At 45.0% G+C, this 19,049-nt stretch overlaps 1 protein-coding gene across 1 annotated transcript in view; it reads left to right on the forward strand.

Moving 5' to 3' along the window:
* The window catches only part of P4HA3 (prolyl 4-hydroxylase subunit alpha 3), a 43,751-nt gene that overhangs the window by 16,638 nt on the left and 8,064 nt on the right, over nt 1–19,049 (forward strand). Inside the window, exons 4-11 of the mRNA XM_059708459.1 lie at nt 946–1,095; nt 6,168–6,219; nt 8,147–8,310; nt 8,543–8,719; nt 13,951–14,015; nt 16,187–16,346; nt 17,292–17,354; nt 18,172–18,240. Of these exons, the coding sequence (XP_059564442.1) occupies nt 946–1,095; nt 6,168–6,219; nt 8,147–8,310; nt 8,543–8,719; nt 13,951–14,015; nt 16,187–16,346; nt 17,292–17,354; nt 18,172–18,240 (900 nt within the window). The remainder of the gene's footprint in view (nt 1–945; nt 1,096–6,167; nt 6,220–8,146; nt 8,311–8,542; nt 8,720–13,950; nt 14,016–16,186; nt 16,347–17,291; nt 17,355–18,171; nt 18,241–19,049) is intronic.

Here is a 19,049-nt window from a genome sequence, read left to right on the forward strand (position 1 = left end):
CAGCTCTGCGACTTTATAATTCCATGCTGTCTCCCACATCAATTTCCAGGAAATTCCACTAGCAGTTCTGGTATTCTAGTTAATGGTGAACTATTAAAAGACAGGTGCTATGTCTAGTACATGTTGCCATATTCCAACATTTAATATAGACAATGCACTGAACTCTCATACCATTCCCAGGTCTACCTTCATTATAGTGTCTAATGCATTGTGTGACAATTATTGGTTTATCACCAGCCCCTTGATTTTTAAGACCTTTAAGGGCAGGGACCACCGGGTACATTACAAACTCTCAGTAAATATTGAATAAATAAATGAATGAATTAGTCCATTCCTCACAATGCTGCCAGCAATATCTTCCTAAAAACAAGACACTCACAATTCTCACTAGCTTATCCCATGCTGCCCTTTTAAGTTCATTTCCTGCTTCTCTTCACCTTACACCACAGTCACAGTGTGTCATTTGAACACATTCTTGCTTTGGCTTCTGTTTCTACCATTCCCTCATTTAAAATGCCCTTCTTCCCAATCTTGGTGTATTGAAATCCTTTGGCTTCTTCAAGGGTGTCCCATCTCAGATGCCACTTCTTCCATGAAACCTTTTGAGAGTCTCAAGCCTCCTCCTTTTTTTATGTCTGCCCAGCATAGAATATATATATATTTCCTTCCAGCATTCATGCCAGTCTGTCCAGTATTATAATTAACCTGAGTTCATATCTGTCTTCTCTCCAGGTTATAAATTCCTTAAATGCAAGTATCCTTGTGTCTTCTCTGTACCCAGTGCAATGCCTTGTATGTAACAGGTGCTTAATAAATTGAATTTAATTGAATTTGAGATGGAAACTGGCTTTGTTGGGTTCCAAAGGCCCCCCACTCTTTGCATGTCATGCCCTTTCCTCTGCCTGTGGACTAAGGCTTTAATGATAGTGCCTGTGTTTCCTACAGGTGGCCTATGACATGGGGGATTACTACCATGCCATCCCCTGGCTGGAGGAGGCCGTCAGTCTCTTCCGAGGATCTTACGGAGAGTGGAAGACAGAGGATGAGGCAAGTCTCGAGGATGCCTTGGATCACTTGGCCTTTGCCTATTTCCAGGTAGGGGAGTAAGTGAGACTCACTGCTTTCATCACAATAAATGTAATGCTTTATATGCACTTTACAATTCTGTAAGCATTTTCATGTCTCTTAATTTATTTCATCTTCCTAACAGGACCAAATGTGAGTCGAGCAGGGCGGTAATTTTATTATTTCCGTATTTCATATGTGAGTAAACTAAATCTCAGAAGAATTCCTAACTTGTCACAAAGTTCACTTATCCAAGTCTGTCTGACTCTTAATCCAGTGCTCTTTCCAATGCACTCACTACTTTGAAATCGTCTCCCGTGTAGGAGGGCAGCCTTTCACCTGTAGCAGCAACAGCTGCATCGACACATGTTTAGTAGGCTCACGGTCAGTGAAGATCACTCTTTTGCACTCTCAACAATTCATAACTCTTCACAGATATTGTGCCATGATATTGCGAATATCCAAGGAAGAAGTTTGATTGCTGTCCTCTTCCATTTGCAGTCGAGTCCAACTGTAACATGACTAGTGTCCAGCTATAGAGCCGGCCTTATTGGTCCATAGTACCAGCTCAGTGCCTCCTCCAGTGTTTCCTTGACACTGTTGATCTTTGACCTGTTGTCCCTCACATGGAAGCTCATTTCCCTAAATATGGGAACTGTCATCTTTGGGCATAGCTAACCCCGTTTCCCAACTGCTTTGTGCAGTCTTCACGAATAGGCTGAAGAAGTCACTGCGGAGCCAATTCCTTAGAGTTTCAAAAACTAATAAACCAGTTCTACGCCCTTCATTCCTTTTTCTTTCCCCCTTTTGCTGAGAAAAGGGAGGAGGATATGGGCGGTCCAACCCTACGTGTTGCTCCCAAAACATATCTGTTCTCAGTGCAGCAAATGGTCTGGTTCCTCTCATGGAAGTTTCTGGTAAGTGGATCTTTGTTATAAAACGTATCAGGGTGCCTCTCCTAACTTTCTTGCTCAGTTGCTACATATTAAAACTGAAATCGAATCACTGTGATGCAGCAAAGCGCAGGAAGCGATTGAATTGTAATAGAGGAAGAAAATGGAGAATTGACACTGAGAGACTCGGAGAAGTTAAACTAAAGCAGCTTACCCTGAAAGATGGGGTTTTTAATCCCGTGTCTGATTGTTAAATTTGGGGTCTCCCCCCCCCCCGTGATGACTTAAATTTCTCTTCTACTCACTGACAAAATCTCCCTTCCCACAATCGTGCTTTGTCTGGTAAATTTTATTCATCTTACAAGGCATAGCTCAGATGTCACCTGTTTTGTGAAGTCTTTCTTAGTTCTCCCGAGACTCTCCTTCTTTGTGCTCTGACAGCGCAATTTTTTATGCAACAGTAATAGAACACATAAGGCATTGTCTTGTAGACCCTGTATGTTCCCTTTTTTTACCCCCAGTAAATTAGAAACCAATGTCTGTTCATGGACCTTTCATTTCATTTCAAAAAAAAATATATCAGCTTCAGCTAAAGACAAAGAAAGAGAGCTATGAGGAGAGGCCAGTTATGGGAGGTTATCCAGAAAAACATGGTAAACAAAGGTAAGGTTGTTGTGCAGATTTTTTTTCCCTTTATTGATTAAGATATTACAAATGTGTCCTTATCCCCCCAATGTCCCCTCATCCCCCAATCCTGCCCTCACCCTCACCCCCTGTTGTCCACATCCATCGCTTATGCTTATATGCATGCATACAAGTCCTTTGGTTAATCTCTCCCCCTCACCCCCGCCCTCCCCTATCTAAATGGATAAGATTCTCTTGTGATTTAGAGTCGTCCTTCCCTTCCTGGCCCACGGAGGGAGATACTTACAAATGGGGATGCCCTTTATGTCCCTTACAAAAGGGTAACACTACTCTGGTTTTCAGAATGTCTCCTGCGTCTGCTCTTTCTCAAAATATTTAGCTTAGAATTATCCTTATGCCCAAAAGGCATATTTGGGGATAGCATATTCTACTGCCATTCAGTGCTCACCTCAAAGAGTTGTGAGGATTAAATGAGCTCATATGTGTAACACCCTAACACTGACACATATGTACTCAATACATGGAAGCAATTATGATTATATTACATACCACAAGTGTATATTCTCTTTTTCCATTTAACATTATTTAGTATACACATTTCCAAAGAAATGTAACTGAAACATAAAAAGTAATTCTAACATTGTTCTTGATAAAATATAACTATTACATGAAAAAACCCTTCATCTTAAAAATATGTAAAATTACATTATAGTTCTCTTCATTTCAAAAGAGTTTGAAAAACTGTAACCCTTAGTTAATATCTGACATTATAAGATGTCAGTAGATTATTTAACTATTCCTCTGTTAAGTATAAAAAAGAATAATTATATTAAATATTTAGAAACGATCTGTATGTCCCACAATAGTGGAATGGCTAGGTCATCTGTGATGTAGCTTCTTGATGAAATAAAATGCACCCATTAAAAATGCCCAATCTCTTTCACACCCATGTTCATAGCAGCACTATTCACAATAGCTAAGAGGTGGCCGCAGCCCATGTGTCCATCAAAGGATGAATGGATAAGCAAAATGTGGTATATACATATAATGGAATATTATTTGGCCTTAAAAAAGAAGGAACTCTGACACATGTCACAACATAGGTGAACCTTACGGACATTATGCTAAATAAAACAAGCCAGTCACTAAAAGACAAATGCTGTAGGATTCCACTTATTTGAGGTATGGGTCTGCTTCATCGAGACAAAGCAGAATGTGGTTACTAGGGGCGAGGGGAAGAGGAAATGGGGTGTTGTTTAATGGGTACAGACTTTCAGTTTTGCAAGATGAAAACATTCTGGCAGTTGGTTGCACAACAGCGTGAATATATTTAATACTGTATGCTTAGAAGTGGTTAAGATGGTACATTTATTTTATGTGGGTTTTTTTTTTTTACCACATTTAAAAATAATAATTTTAAAATGCTGTCTCTGAAGACTAATTTTGTAATGATATATAAAAACCATTCCTGATAACCATGTTGAGTGGAACAATCAGGATATGAATATGTATTTTATAACTATGTAAAGACTATATGTTATCCAGAGTGTTTGGAGTGCCGGGTTCCAGTGGAGCATTGTTTTTCTATTTCTCATATGTTTTATTTATTTATTTATTTATTAAGATCTTTATTGTTGAAAGTATTACATATGTTCCCTGTTTTCCCCTATTGACCCCTTCATCACCCTATTGAACGTGTATGCATATATGCATAACCCATGGACACTGTCTCGTATGTTTTATAATGTGCTTATTATTGCGCTTATCACTAAAAATAAAAATTAAAAAAATACATATATTTTTATTGATTTCAGAGAGGAAGGGAGAGGGAGAAAGAGCTAGGAACATCAATGATGAGAGAGAATCATTGATTGGCTGCCTCCTGCACATTCCCTACTGGAGATCGAGCCTGCAACCTGGGCATGTGCCCTTGACTGGAATCGAACCTGGGACCCTTCAGTCCATAGGCTGACACTCTATCCACTGACCCAAACCAGCTAGGGTTAAAACTAAAAATTTTAATATGCAAAGGTAAAATGACCAGAAGGAAATAGTTCACCATCATCAGTTCACCATCATCCCAGAGCAAGGAGACAGACCACCTAACCTGGTCTGTTCCTCAGGTTTGTCTGGAAGGTCCTGTTTCCTTTTGCCCAAGGTTGAATGGCTACAGGAAGAGTTCATTACTATGTGGTAGGAATGGTTCAGGGTGAGGTATTCCTTTGCCTCCCTCCTGTTGGCAGCAAAATGGCACCAGGTGTGAGACCAGTGGAGTCAGATGGAATCTTGGTTCAGCAACCTCAGCACTTGAGTTCTGGCTAAGAAAGAATTCAGAGCCAAGATTCAAATACTACAAGCAAAAGTTTATTTAGAAACTCCCAGAGGGAAGAAAAGTGAGCCAGCTGGGCATGGGCTTAGGAACAAGTTGGAGGCAACAGAAGGGCCCTTGGAATTTAGGAGAAAGACAGAGGCAAGGAAAATGCACCTGAGGGAAGGGGGTGGGAAAGGTGCAGGGCTGCTCAAGAGAGAGCCACACTGGGTGCTGGTCTTGAGGGTTATTTATCTGGAGGTCCCAGGGGAGGATCTCAATAGAATATGCATCAGCTTTCCAGGTGTGTCCTTTCAGGGCCACGGTCTCCACTGATTGGCCGGCACCAGGTCAGGGCTCATTAGTCAGTGTAGCTGGTCCTGAGGTCAGCCATGGCATTTCTGTCTGGTTTTGCTGCTTTCCTGGGCCTGGGCCTGGGCCTGAAACACAACTGAGGCCTAGATGTTACCACAGGGGGTTGGGGCTTCAGGGAGGGGTCGTGCAAGGGCCAACATGGCAGTCGCATGAGGCCACGCTTTGGCCCCTTGTTCCTCCTCCAGGCGGTTATACCACATGACTAGTGACATGCCAGGGGAGGAAAGGGCAGGGCAGGGCCCAAGCCACACGACCAGCGATATGAAAGGTCGGGGGGCTAATCCCTATGACCAGCAATATGAAAGGTCAGGTCTGAATGAACTTCCCAGTTTTGCCCATTGCCAGGCACCCAGGCACCTGGTGAGCTTCCGCACCTGGCCTATCGTCCTTGCTCTGCTCGCGCCTGTCTAACTGCCGAGCACACTTCCACTAACTTTGTCGACTCCAGAAAGTATTGAGCCTGGAGAAAAAAATATATTTTTACTAAGGCTTTTGTAGTTTCATATTAAGTTTAATAATGAAATTTATCCAAATAATAACTACCCTGCAATTACATGGTCTTGCATGCTTTAGGGTTCGAGAACATTTTAAGAAAGTTTATTTTTACTTATTTTTCTACCTTCCCGGGTAAGGGTGGTAATAAGTCATTGGTAAATGAGGAAACTGAGGAGACCTGATTTACATCAGGGCTGCAAATCCTGAATTAGGACAGAGAGCCTCCCCATTTCTAGTCTGCTGCTCATTTCAATGAGTCTTATTATCTACTTATGGTAAGAATGTCTTACAATACTTTTGAAAATCCATTGATTGATTTGGTCAGAGGAGATATCCTCAGTGCAGTAAACTCTTTCCCTTTTCTTTCTTTCTTTTTTTTTTTATAGGCGGGAAATGTTTCATTTGCCCTCAGCCTCTCCCGGGAGTTTCTTCTCTACAGTACGTAATGATAAAAGATAAGCCACAAGTCTGAGTTACTGGAAATCCCTTCTGCCCTTGCCCTTTAATCTCTGCAAGTGGAATACAGCTATCTATTTTCATTTTTCTAATTTCATAATCTAAGTTACATTTCTAATTTTGGATTGAATCTTACGTAGTGATTGATGCATTGGGAGTGTGAGTGTGGGGGGAGTTTGAGTTGGAAAATCCTAAGAAGATACTAATCTGTCCTTTCCTCCTCCACCCCCAAACAGTTATATATCAATATTTATTCAGTGGGGAACAGGGCCTGGATTGGGAGCCAGCTTCTTCAGGGACATGGAAAGACCCAGGCTTGGGAAATAGACCTGGGAACTAGTGAACTCAAGGGGAGCTGTGTGTGCAAGGAGGGTGACTCAGCAGGATTATTCACATCTACAAAGAGATAGCAGTCCTTCCTTTAAACCAGGGCTCACTTTGCTATGCAAGCATCCCGCCCAGTTAGCACAGAATGGAGCTTGGACCCTCACCAGAGTTGAACAAGAGAGAGACTTTCTAGCTTAGCTCTCTGCTTGGATATTTTTGTGTACAATTTTGGTAGCAGATGGCTTCCCAGATTTTCCTTTAATAAGATATTTAGATTCTAAAGAAAGACACATAATCAATATGATGTTTTAATAGTTATACAATATTTCATGTAGGACTTTACAGTGGTTTTTTTTTATCTATCACTTTTGAATAAAGCCACTTAGTAATGTTATTCTATTCTGATAATTTGGCAAACCGGTAGGATAAGGAAGTAGCCGTATGGTCTGGAAACACATGGGCAATTAGTGGTGCAGGCAAAATGAGAACCCAATGTTCCTTTATTTTTGTGCTTGATGTGGTAAACTCTCTGCCTGTCCCAGAGGGCCCACATTGTGCACTGTTATAGGTGGATCAGCGGGACACAGCAAATTGAGAGTCCCAGTTCCGTTTCTGGCTTTGCAGTATTTTCATTGGTGTTTTGGGTTCATCATTTCCATTCTTCAGAATTCCATTTCTCCTCTTACGAAAAAAAAAAAAAAAAGGTGGTAATTTCTGTCCCCTCCTTCCCTCCTTTGTCAGGGCGGAGGTGGCGGTTAGAAGCACACCGAGCTCCACAGAGAAAGATGCTTTGGAAGCATTAGAGCAATTTAGCACCTTCTTCTGAGAATCATAGACAGAGGCTAGGCGGCCAGGGGTAGTTGCCAACTCGCAGGGCATCTTGCAGCCAAAGTGGGCACAAATAGGACACAAGACCCCACAGGATCTCGGGCTAGAAGTAAAGCTAGAACCCCCATGTCCCAGACTGCTTTGCTCTGTGTCTAGGCCGTTTAGGAATTCTGAAGGAGCTGGAAGAGTCAGGAATTAATCAGCTTCCAGTTCTCCAGGCGGAATAGGCTGGGCCTCTGCTATAGGGTTTGGCTCTCAACTTCTCTTTCATAGCACTCACTTGTCATGTTTCATTGTAACTACGTAATGTCTCTTCCCCATTAGACTGTAAACTCTAGAAAGTTAGCTCTAGCACAGTATCTGTGTATAGCAGATGTTTGCTGAAGATTTACTGAATCGATGACTAAGTGAACGAATGAAAGGATGAAGATCATTCCCTATGCAAAAAAAAATTGACCATGCCCTGCCCTAGAGCTGCCGTCCTGATGACCCCTTGGCCTAGGAGTGTTAAGTACCACTTTCCTTTCCAAAGTCCTTTACCTTCAGATCTATCAGGCCCAGTTCAATCTTCTTAAAATACCTGGTACTCTTCTGGGAGTGCGGGCCCCACATCCTCCTCCGTCCCCGGGGACACAGGCGTTACCAAGGTGTGCCGGTGCTGATCGCGGTGACAGTGAAGCCGTGGGACACCGTGGCAGCACTCCCGAGCCCACTGCTTGTCAACCTGCATGATCCCTGCTCTGCTCTCTCCCAGGCCCGGATAATAAGAGGATGGCCAGGAATGTCTTGAAATATGAAAAGCTCCTGGCAGAGAGCGCCAACCAGGCCGTCGCAGAGGCTGTCATCCAGAGGCCCAATGTGCCCCACCTGCAGACCAGGGCCACCTATGAGGGGTTGTGTCAGACCCTGGGTTCCCAGGTAGGATTTTTCAGAGAAAGAGAAAAGGGGAACTGCCTGGCTATAGAGAGAGTAGAATTGGGGCAATGAGGAAAAAGGCTAGTTTAAGAAACAACAACAACACTCACTTGGACAGCATCAGTGACCGCATTCTGGATCTCCCACAGTCCACTGTTTTTATGTGTAGTTGCCCTAAATTCGTGCCAGCTCCTAGGCCCTTTCCTCGTATGCTGACTCCAGCCTTTCCTTCCAGCCTACTCACTACCAGATCCCGAGCCTCCACTGCTCCTACGAGACCAATTCCAGTCCCTACCTGCTGCTGCAGCCTGTCCGGAAGGAGGTCATCCACCTGGAGCCCGATGTTGTCCTCTACCACGACTTCGTCAGTGACTCAGAGGCTCAGAAAATTAGAGGGCTGGCAGAACCGTGGGTGCGTGTCCCCAACGCTTGCCAAGAACTTCCCTCTGTGCCTTCACAGGCCTGGAGTTCAGGAGTGTGAGAACAGACAGCCTGAGCAACTACACCTGTCAGCGGTTCAGGAATTCAAAATGACAGCTGTGCTGTACAACTGATCAATGGTGCAAAAATATCACAGTAGTGGTTGCCTCTGGAGGGAGGGGATTGGCTGGGGAAAGGTACAAGGGATTTTCTGGGGTGCTGAAATGTGCTCTCAGTATCTTCTTAGGGATATGGAGTACGCAGCTGTAGGCATTTGTCAAAGCTCACCAAATAGTACACTCCAGTTCTGTGTGTTTCATTGTATATCAACTTAAAAAAAAAAAAAAAGGTATCTTCCCAAAATGTCCATCATTCTATGTAATTGGTAAAAGAAAAAAAGGGTGAAATGACAGGGTCAAGAGTGATATCCTGGTCCAGATCTACAGACTAACAGAGTAGAGAGATGATCCAGGTCAGCTTTATTATTTTGTTAAGGGGGAAACAGGCCCAGAGAAGAGAAGGGACCTGATTAAGGTCCCCCATGAAGCTAGAGCCAGAACAGGAACTGAGAGGGGCGGTGATGGTCACGCGGCTCGCCCCCCCCCGCCTGGTACCAGTTCGCTCAGGCTAAGTTACATTCGCCAGGAGCGGACTGAAATCTCCGGGACAGCAGACCGTCTGCTTCTTTCTCCCATTGCACGTCAGTGGTGGGCTGGCTGACTCCGCCCCGCTGTCTTCACTCAGACCCAGCCTGCAGGGCAGCCTCTGTTTGGGACATTGCCAGTCTCGTGGGAGAGGAAACAGACCGAGATGGCAGACTACTGGCTGGCTCTTAGAGCTTCTGCTTGGGCGTGTCAGACGTTCCTTCTGTTCACGTTTCGTTGGTGAAAGCAGCGCTGAGAGAGAATATTGGAGTCTCCCACAGGGAAGGCACTGCAAGTCGCTGTGCCAGGCTTGACGTTGGTGTAGAGGGGACGTTTAGTTGTCGCCCAGAAAATGTGGCACATATTTAGGGAAATTATAATACAGTCTCCCTCTCCACTCTAACATGTTGCGCCTTTTTACAAACGGCCCATGACCTGGCTCAGCAGTACTCACATGAGGGTGCCCGTCGTGGTGAGCTGTTCACGCAGCACCCGTTACTCACTGGTCGGGAGACGGAGCCTGCTGCGTGTCCACTCACCGACCCGCTGACACGCTGCGGGGGGCTGGCTCCCGCAGGGAGATGAAGTATGGGTCCTTCCCCTTTAGGGACACGCTGCATAACGGGGAAATAGAGATCTACAATACACTGTGCTGTGTGCTGTTGGAGAGGTGTGTGCAGGGAGCCGTGTGATGGCAGCATAGGAAGCGAACCTCCTGCTGAGGGAAAGGCAGTTGGGTGAGGAGTAGCTGAGGGAAGAGGAAGAAACAGGGCTTCCCCGTGGACATGAAATTCATCACAGTGACCAGGTGGCAGAGCATATTCCAAAGACAAGGCAGTCTGTGCAAGGACCTGAGGTGCAACGAGTTCAGGGGGTGGGGGAAGCTCCGTGGCTGGTGTGGTGGAAGTGAGGCTGCCCACGGAGGCAGCATCAGAGGCTGTAAGGACCACGGGGATGTGGATTCTATCCCGGAGGCAGGGGGAGAGCTGTCAGACAGGAGGGTGGCGAGATCGGGGCTGCAGATTGTAAGGAGGATTCTGACAGCAGGCAGGACTGGAGGGGAGAAGAGCAGCGATAATCATTTCACCTAAAAGCCCATCCAGTGAAGTATAGAATCTTCGTAGAGAAGGTGTTTGAGATGACTAAGCTCCACCGGGGAGCGGAGTGATGTATTTTCAGTAGCTTTGGCTTCTCAGGGAGCCAGCAGGAGCAGTTGGCCAGCAGCTACTTTCTCCTGAGAACAACTCTGTTGCCGTAGTAACAGGACAGAAGGCTCATCCGGAGATATGCACTTAATCCCTCTTGGCCAGGTCATCTATTTAGCTTGCACAAACCTTGCCACACTCCCTGTCCCCCAGAAGTGTCTTGCTGGGTGGCTGATCCCTGTCTGGTCTTTGGTCCTGCCAGCAATAAGCCCTGTTTGTGTGGTGGCGGCTGCCCCACGGGAGCTGAGCACAGACGCCTCAGAGGCTTGTGTTGAGTTTATCTGCTTCCTAGTCACTGTGCCTTTACCAAAGGATGCTCTCGCTCCCCCCCCCACCCCCCCCACCCCCCCCACACACACATCCACATTCTAACCAAACTTAAAGGCTCGGTTGAAACCCCTCACCTCCATTGACCCACTTAGCCCTGACCACTTTCATTGGTTCTTTCAGTAGAAACATTTTTTCAGAGTACTTTTGGGGGGCAACATACCATAATCTCTCCCTCTTCTGAACTGAAAGCTTTGCCACTAGTTGTTTGGTACTTTCCTTTTTTCTGCCATTTATATGTTGTCTGGTATCACTAAAAGTTTCATGGGTGAGCATCCTGTCCCCCCAATGAGACTGTCAACTAGCTGGGATCATACGTTGTCCTTCCTGAAATGCCTAGCCCTGTATCATACAGGATGCAACCAAAGTGACCTTTAAAAGGTTGAATCTGACCATGATAAGCCCTTGCTTAAACTCTCTAATGGGTTACTTTTGCTTTTGAATGATTACCAGCACCTTGGCCTGGCTGCTGCCAACCCCTTCTGTAGCATGCCCCCCTTGCACGCAACTCCCCAACTGCACTGAACTTGCAGCCCCAGGCAGGGGTCATACTCTCACCAGCCTCCACACACACTCTGCTCTCTGCCGGAAACGCTCTTGCCTTGGCTTCTTTTCACCTGCACGATTCCTGTTGCCTTTGGGGCATCCTGGGAAGCCTTTCTGTCCCCTAAGAATGGCCCAGATGCTCCCTCTCAGTATTTCCATAGCATCCTGTACTTGCCCCTGAGGGCACCATTGCATGACTCATGTCTGGTTTCATATGCTGTATTTCCAACGCCTAGCAGTGTTTTGCACAGAGAACAACCAATAAATATTTGTCCCCCAAAATGAATGATTTGTAGGTATACAATAAGTAATCGTTAAAGGAACTCAGTGCAAAGTGGTTCCTTAATAGTGGGGGTGAGAAAGCAGAGATTCTCTAGGATTTTTTTTTTTTAATCACTGCTGTTGCCCTAAAAGAACAGGAGGGAACATCTCTCCTCTTCAATGAACAACTCCGGAGAGGATGCTGGGAACAACTGGTGGAGGAGTGGGTAGAGCAGTGGTTCTCAACCTTCTGGCCCTTTAAATACAGCTCCTCATGTTGTGACCCAACCATAACATTATTTTTGTTGCTACTTCATAACTGTAATGTTGCTACTGTTAGGAATCGTAATGTAAATACCTGATATGCAGGATGGTCTTAGGCGACCCCTGTGAAAGGGTCATTCGACCGCCAAAGGGGTCGCGACCCACAGGTTGAGAACCACTGAGGTAGAGGCAATATCCATCACCCACTGACTTCCTGCATCCTGATATTGACAGGAACTTCCAAGCATGTGTTGTTCCCATGCTGCAGTTTGTGGCTGGGGAAACGGATCCAAGGAAAGGAAGGGGCTTTCCCAAGGGCATCCACCTGGTTTAAGAGCAGGAACAATAACATAGAAGCCTCCGGGAAGGAATAGGGTTTTTGTCTTGTGCAGGTCATTGCCCCGAGTTCTGCTCTGACTGCACGTAAAGTGACAGGGCTGGGCCTTTAGACAGCACTCTGCTCATCTCCCCAGTACTGAGCACCCACTCCCTGCCAGGCCCTCTCTGGGCCCTGGGGGCACAGCACCGACAGAAGACCAAGTCCTTGCCCTCATGAAGCTGACATTCTGATGACAGATGCAGAAGAAAATGCATCATCATAAAAGTAAACATTTTTCTTTCTATCCCTGGTACAGTGCTTTTGCAATTAGAACCCCCTTTATTTGAAAATAATGTTGCCCTGGCTGGTCTATGTGGCTCAGTTGGAGCATAGTACCATACACCAAAAAGTGGTGGGTTTGATTTCCAGTCAGGGCACATATTCAGGTTGTGGGTTCAATCCCCATATCACATCACATCAATGTTTCTCTCTCTCTCTCTCTTTCAAAATCAATATAAAAAATAATGTAGCCCTAGCTGGTTTGGCTCAGTGGATAAAGTGTTGGCCCATGGACTGAAGGGTCCCAGGTTTGATTCCGGTCAAGGGCACATACCTCTTGCAGGCTCCTCCCTGGCCCTGATGGGGGGAGAGGGGGACTCATTCAGGAAGCAACCAATCAGGGTGTCTCTCTCACATCAATGTTTCTTTCTCTCTCTCCATCTCTCCCCTTCCCTCCCTTCCACTGTCTCTAAAAATCAATGGAAAATTATCCTCAGGTGAAGATTAACAAAAAATAAAAATAAATAATGTAAATTTTATGTCCAAACATTCAGTTAAATTAGTGACTTCAAACCTGTATGGTCCCTACTCCCCCCAGTCAGGGCAGTTGTAGCAAACAGATTTTGGTTCCCTGTAAGGAAGGGCCTTTATTAGAGTTGTTCAGAAGGAATAGGCTGCCGCTGAAGGTAGAAAGTTTCCTTCTGTTGGAGGTGTTCATTTATTTTTTTATTTTTTATTTTTTTAATATGTTTTATTGACTTTCTACAGAGAGGAAGGGAGAGGGGTAGAGAGTTAGAAACATCGATGAGAGAGAAACATCGATCAGCTGCCTCCTACAAACCTCCTACTGGGGATGTGCCCGCAACCAAGGTACATGCCCTTGACCGGAATCAAACCCGGGACCCTTGAGTCCGCAGGCCGACGCTCTATCCACTGAGCGAAACCGGTTCTGGCTGGAGGTGTTCATTTAATTCAACAAACACTAAGTGCTTACCGTCGGGCAGGCCCTGTGCCAGACACTGGGATACAAAGAGGAATGAGAAACAGTTCTTTTTCTTACAGAACTCACAGCCGTGTGGATGCAAGAGGGATTAGACTATCACTGTGTTTCCGTTCAACAGACCTTTACCGAGTGCTTATTGTCTACCAGACTCAGTGTTAAAGATTATTTCAGCTCTGAGATTTTTGTCACTTCTTATTTTCAAGATCGATAGCTATTACTAAATTAGTATCCTGTGCAAAATATCCTTTAATTGGGAGGAACTGGCAATTGTTGGTTTATGCTTGGGGCTGGGGGGAGAGCATGTCAATGGAAATGACGGAGCTCTTCCCTCCGCATCATAACCACTTGGATGTTCTCTTACGTTCTTCCCATCAGCTGCAGAGATCTGTGGTGGCGTCCGGCGAAAAGCAGTTACCCGTGGAGTACCGCATTAGCAAAAGGTAAGAGGGTCCTTCCTTGTCTGGAACTCTGGCCATACCTGCCGCCTGCCTTCTGGCCAGCGGCTCAGCTGATGAAGGCCAGCAGCAGCCCTTTGGTGCCATTGGAGATGCTGCCGGAGAACCTCTAGTTGGTGCTGATACCTGTACATTCTTGTTGAGCAGGAGACATGGCCACTCCCCTGCCCCAAGGGCCTCTCACAGGTCGTTATATGGTCCAAGGACTTAACTAGGAGCCATAGGGAAACACTTGAAAAAGCTCCTTTGCCCTAACCGAAAAAGTAAGTGTGTAGTTACTCTAACCAGGATTGCTTTTCCAGAGAATACGGTCCCATCCCTCTTTGTAATTTGACTTTCCAAGATTCCATTCCCAGCTCCTGACTCATATTCGAAGCATGACTTGCCAGCGTTCAGGCAAGAAGGATGACTGGGATCTCTGGACCTGAAGGCTTCACTAGAGGGGCAGATTCAGCTGCTAGAGCCCAGCCGATCCCCTCCTTCCTCCCCTGTCCCCCCACCCCCACTGCAGCGCCTTATTTACACTGTAAGGACAAGACTGAGGATACAGTAAGAGGGTCCCCATCGCAGCCATGGAGATGAGATGACACATCCTTGGGGAGAGGCCAGACCTCAGGCTGGGTGGATAGTTTTTGCTGTCTGGGAAGTGAGGTGAGGGATTGGGTCTGGTCCCTTTAGGAAGCTTTCACTTTAGGAATTATCCTCTAAGCTTTGGAAGACACATATGACCTCAGCTTCATTGCGTTTCTAACCTTTCTGACATTCCAGTGTCAACGAGAAAATTAATCTTTAGGGCAGTGGGTCTTCTCTTTACTTTTCAGGTAAAGAAACTGAGATGCTCGTTACCTCTTCTTCCTTCCCATCCCTCTGCCTCCCTTGGAACTCTGGTTCTGTCCTCACAACGTCACTGTAACTGGTCTCTCAAAGGTCACCGTTGAACTCCTATTTGCCAAGTCATTTTCCTCCCACAGACTTCACTGACCATCCATTACCCACAAAGTGAAGACCAGGTTTCTGAACACGGTGTCCATCTTGTTCTCCAACATGCCGAGCCTGTTGGTTCAGCATTGTCTCGTATTGTTTTCACTTCTGTCCACACTATCTATTGTCACCCCTCCATGCCTGTACTTACGCTGTTTATTCATCCTGGAATACCCCTATGTCTTTTCTATCTCTTAACTTTTATGCACCCTTTAAAATTTGGCCTGCTTGTCACCATCTCACCGCAGTGCCCTAGTCAGAATGATGTCTTCTTCCTCTGTGCTCCCCAGAACTTTACTGTAAAGACTGGTTCTCATTTTTTCACTCTACCTTGATCTGTACTCAGTTACACTTGTGTATCTTCTCTCACGAGCTTTTTGATGCAACGGCCTTGTCTTGAGTACCTTTTAAACCTAAGAGCACATAGCACAGTACTTCCCTTGCACTCACTTCCTTGGGACCTACAGTCTGATCCCAAATCCTCCACTTTATCAGAACCTCAACAAGACAGTCAGGAAAAGAGACGGAACTTTGCTCTTTGGCCTTTGACCTGTCCTGGTTTGTCTTGGAGTGGGACAGAAGAGCAGAGATTGTTCTGGGTTTTACTGCAATCACTCACATGCAGCTTACAAATCATCTTCATATGCATTGACGCTCACAATCTTCCTAAGTCTATGAAGTAGATGTTATCATCATCCCCATTATATAGATGCGTACAGTGAGCCTTAGAGAGGTTAGAGGTTAAGTGCCTGACATAAGGTCACACAGATGATCAGGGACTGCCCTTACTACTTCGAATCCAAAGCTTTTCCCACTGCATGCAGCTGTTGACGTCTCTGAAACAGCCGTTTTAAAGGCAGGGTTTTGTCTTTTTCCTCTTTGTATCCCAGCTCCTCATGCTTTGAGCATTCTTCAGTCTTCACAGCACCTAGCACAGGGACTGGCATTCCGTGAGGAGCCTCAGAGAATGTTTGTTGAATGAATGAATGTGTGGATGGTTTGGTGGAGCATAATAGACTCAGCATGAGGAGCAAGTAGGTAATTAGGCCCTACATCTATCTTCCTGTCTTCCTTCCTCTGGCAGTTGACATCTCTCATTCCTTCATTCACAGATATTTACTAGTAATAGTTTCTGGCATAAGATCAGTAATGCTCCAACCTGTGATTTGTTTTAGTGCCTGGCTGAAGGACACCGTTGACCCAATGCTGGTCACCCTTGACCATCGCATTGCTGCCCTCACAGGCCTTGATGTCCAGCCTCCCTACGCCGAGTATCTCCAGGTGGTGAACTATGGAATCGGAGGGCACTATGAACCTCACTTTGACCACGCTACGGTAACTACGGGCTCAGAGACCCATCTCCTGGGGTGGAGAACCAAAGTGTCGTTTATTTCTCTGAGGCAGAGCTCTTATAGGACTCCCGTGGAAAACTAAGTGAAGGTTCTTGTTCCAGGAAGATCTGAAAGCCTTGGTTCCAGGCTGATTTCTGGTAACCCATTTTCTTATATCCACCGCCCACCGCTCCATCGTTTGCTAGTGGTGAGAAGAATGTGGCCTGTCAGTCTTCTATCTTGCTTCACTCGAGCACTTCCCAGGGAAGATTGTCCTTCCTCTAATCACTCTCTTTACCTACATATTTTATGATTCTATTTATATGAAATTTCTAGAAAAGGCAAAACTAAAGGAACAGAGAATAGATCAGTGGTTGCCCGGTATTGGGGGTCAGAGTGGTGATTGACTGCAAACAGACGAGGAAACTCAGTTGAGGGAAGTGTTCTCAAGTTGGATTGGTGGGATGGTTACACAACTCTTAAAATTTACTAAACGTCATTGAATAGTACACTTAAACAGGGTGAATTTCATAGTATGTAAATCATATCTTCATTAAGCTGTTCTATGACAAAAAAAAAGAGTATGTCTTTTCAACATATAACTGGGAACTCCAGTCTTATGACTTGGTATTACTACAGAATAATTATCTGTAATATTTTATATGTTAATTTATTTATTCCACCAAGAACCTGAAGGTGCAATTAGCCCCTCATACAGTTCTTTCACTACTAGCAAGGAATTGTGTTTTATGAGTGTCTAACAAATTAGTAATAAAAAAGTACATTGAGTACCAAAAAGCACAGATGGGCACAAATTTGATCGGGTGTAGCTCAAGACTATATCCCACCTGTGACACCCCCATTTTTCTCCTCCCTGTATTATGGTGGAATCCTGGCTGTCACTCTGGTGCCAACTGCATAAAATAATGATGTTTTATTTTTGTCTCAGTCACCAACCAGCCCACTGTACAGAATGAAGTCTGGGAACCGAGTTGCAACATTTATGATCTATGTGAGTCTTGCTCTGAACCAGGGCTTCTTACTTAAGGACTATTTATGTCTCTCTCTTATTTTATGGGTTTCAAAGCAATTTCAGGTGTTGATTTTATCTGATACTCGCAGCTGAAAAGTCTCTAGGAGATACAAAGAAGTGCAAATCAAGACAAAACTCTTCATATTAAGAAAGCACATCCATAATTCTAGAATATGGTGGTGAAACGCCTTAGCTGAGGTTACCTAGAGAGGGACTGAGTGACCTGGGAAAGATGCAATCAGTAGTTCCTATGATGCCCAACTTTCAAAACTAATTATTATACTCTAAACAGTGTTCTGTGAGACACAGGTCATGACCCATTAGTGCGCTGTGAAATACATTTAGTGGATCTGGTCAGTATTTAAGAATTCTGAACAAGAGAATAAAATGAAATGGAAAATAAGAGGGTATCTTATGTAGTAAGAATATTTTATGAAACATTTACTATTTCAGGGTGTGTGTGTGTGTGTCTTGGGTTGTGATATAACCGATGTTTCTTTCTGAGGGTCTCAAAGTTTGAATCTACTTATTGTCGCCTTCAATAAGGATGTTAATTTAGCTAGAAGGGTAAAGAAAGGGGGACTTCCTAAATGTCCTTCCTCCTGTGGCCCTGCAGGCAAGCACATTGAGTAGGCTTCTTTAATTCCTAAATTGGGTAATTGTCTTTCAGTATTACTCCCAGAGTTGAATAGGAGAACAGGGGAGGAATCTATGCAGAAATGACATCAGAGGTCAGGTAGGGCCGAGTAGGGCAGTCAGGGGCTCTTTCAATCTGGTTCTTCCTCTGGTGTTTCAGCTGAGCTCGGTGGAAGCTGGAGGAGCTACAGCCTTCATCTATGCCAACTTCAGCATGCCTGTGGTCAAGGTGAGTGGGGATCTGGTCCCAACAGATGGTTGTAAGGTGAAGAACTAACATTCTAGCTTTCATGTTGTCTGTGCTTGCAAGCTTATTCCGAGGGGATAAGGACAAGAAGAGGTCTTTCCCTGATTCCCGGAACAAAGATAATCCCTCAGTCTTGATGACCGCATGTTATTGTGCCTCTATTTTTTACACTTATATTACAAGTAGATGATTACATGTCTGCCTTCCCTATTATAGTAGAACTTCTCTATTACAATAGAACATAAAATAGAACTGTTTTTTTCTTAATCTTCGGATCCTCTACAGCACCTGGTCCCCCCAGTCACTGGTTCAGTAAACATTGAGGGCTGGAGGCACTGAGGGTACCAGGGAAAACTCACAGTCCTTGTCCTCCAGGAGCTCACAGAGAAGGTAACAGGCAGTAACAAGGTATGGCAATAGAGCTATGAAGTCATGTGAGGCACAGAGGAGGGCCAAGTAGTAAGAGGTTTGTTTAATGAATGAATATTTCCCCCAAATTTTAGACCAGCCAATCAATCAGGGATGGCAGCCCTTATTAAATTCAGGAATGAAATTAGGATAAATAAATGAGATTGTGCCTATAAAGCACTTGCCACAGCGCCCTGCACATCACAAAGCATCCATTAAGTAAATGCAGGTATCTACGAATACTCAGGGGTTGGCGAAGGTTAAAGTAAGTCTATAGAAGTATAGAGGGGGAAAGCTGGGTATGGAGGAAGAACATATGACTTGGAGTCCAAACATTGGACTTGGAGTCTTGACCTTGTTCCTTCTTAGTTGCATTAAGCCCC

This window comes from Myotis daubentonii, chromosome 9 (assembly GCF_963259705.1).
Source record: "Myotis daubentonii chromosome 9, mMyoDau2.1, whole genome shotgun sequence".
Taxonomy (NCBI): Eukaryota; Metazoa; Chordata; class Mammalia; order Chiroptera; family Vespertilionidae; genus Myotis; species Myotis daubentonii.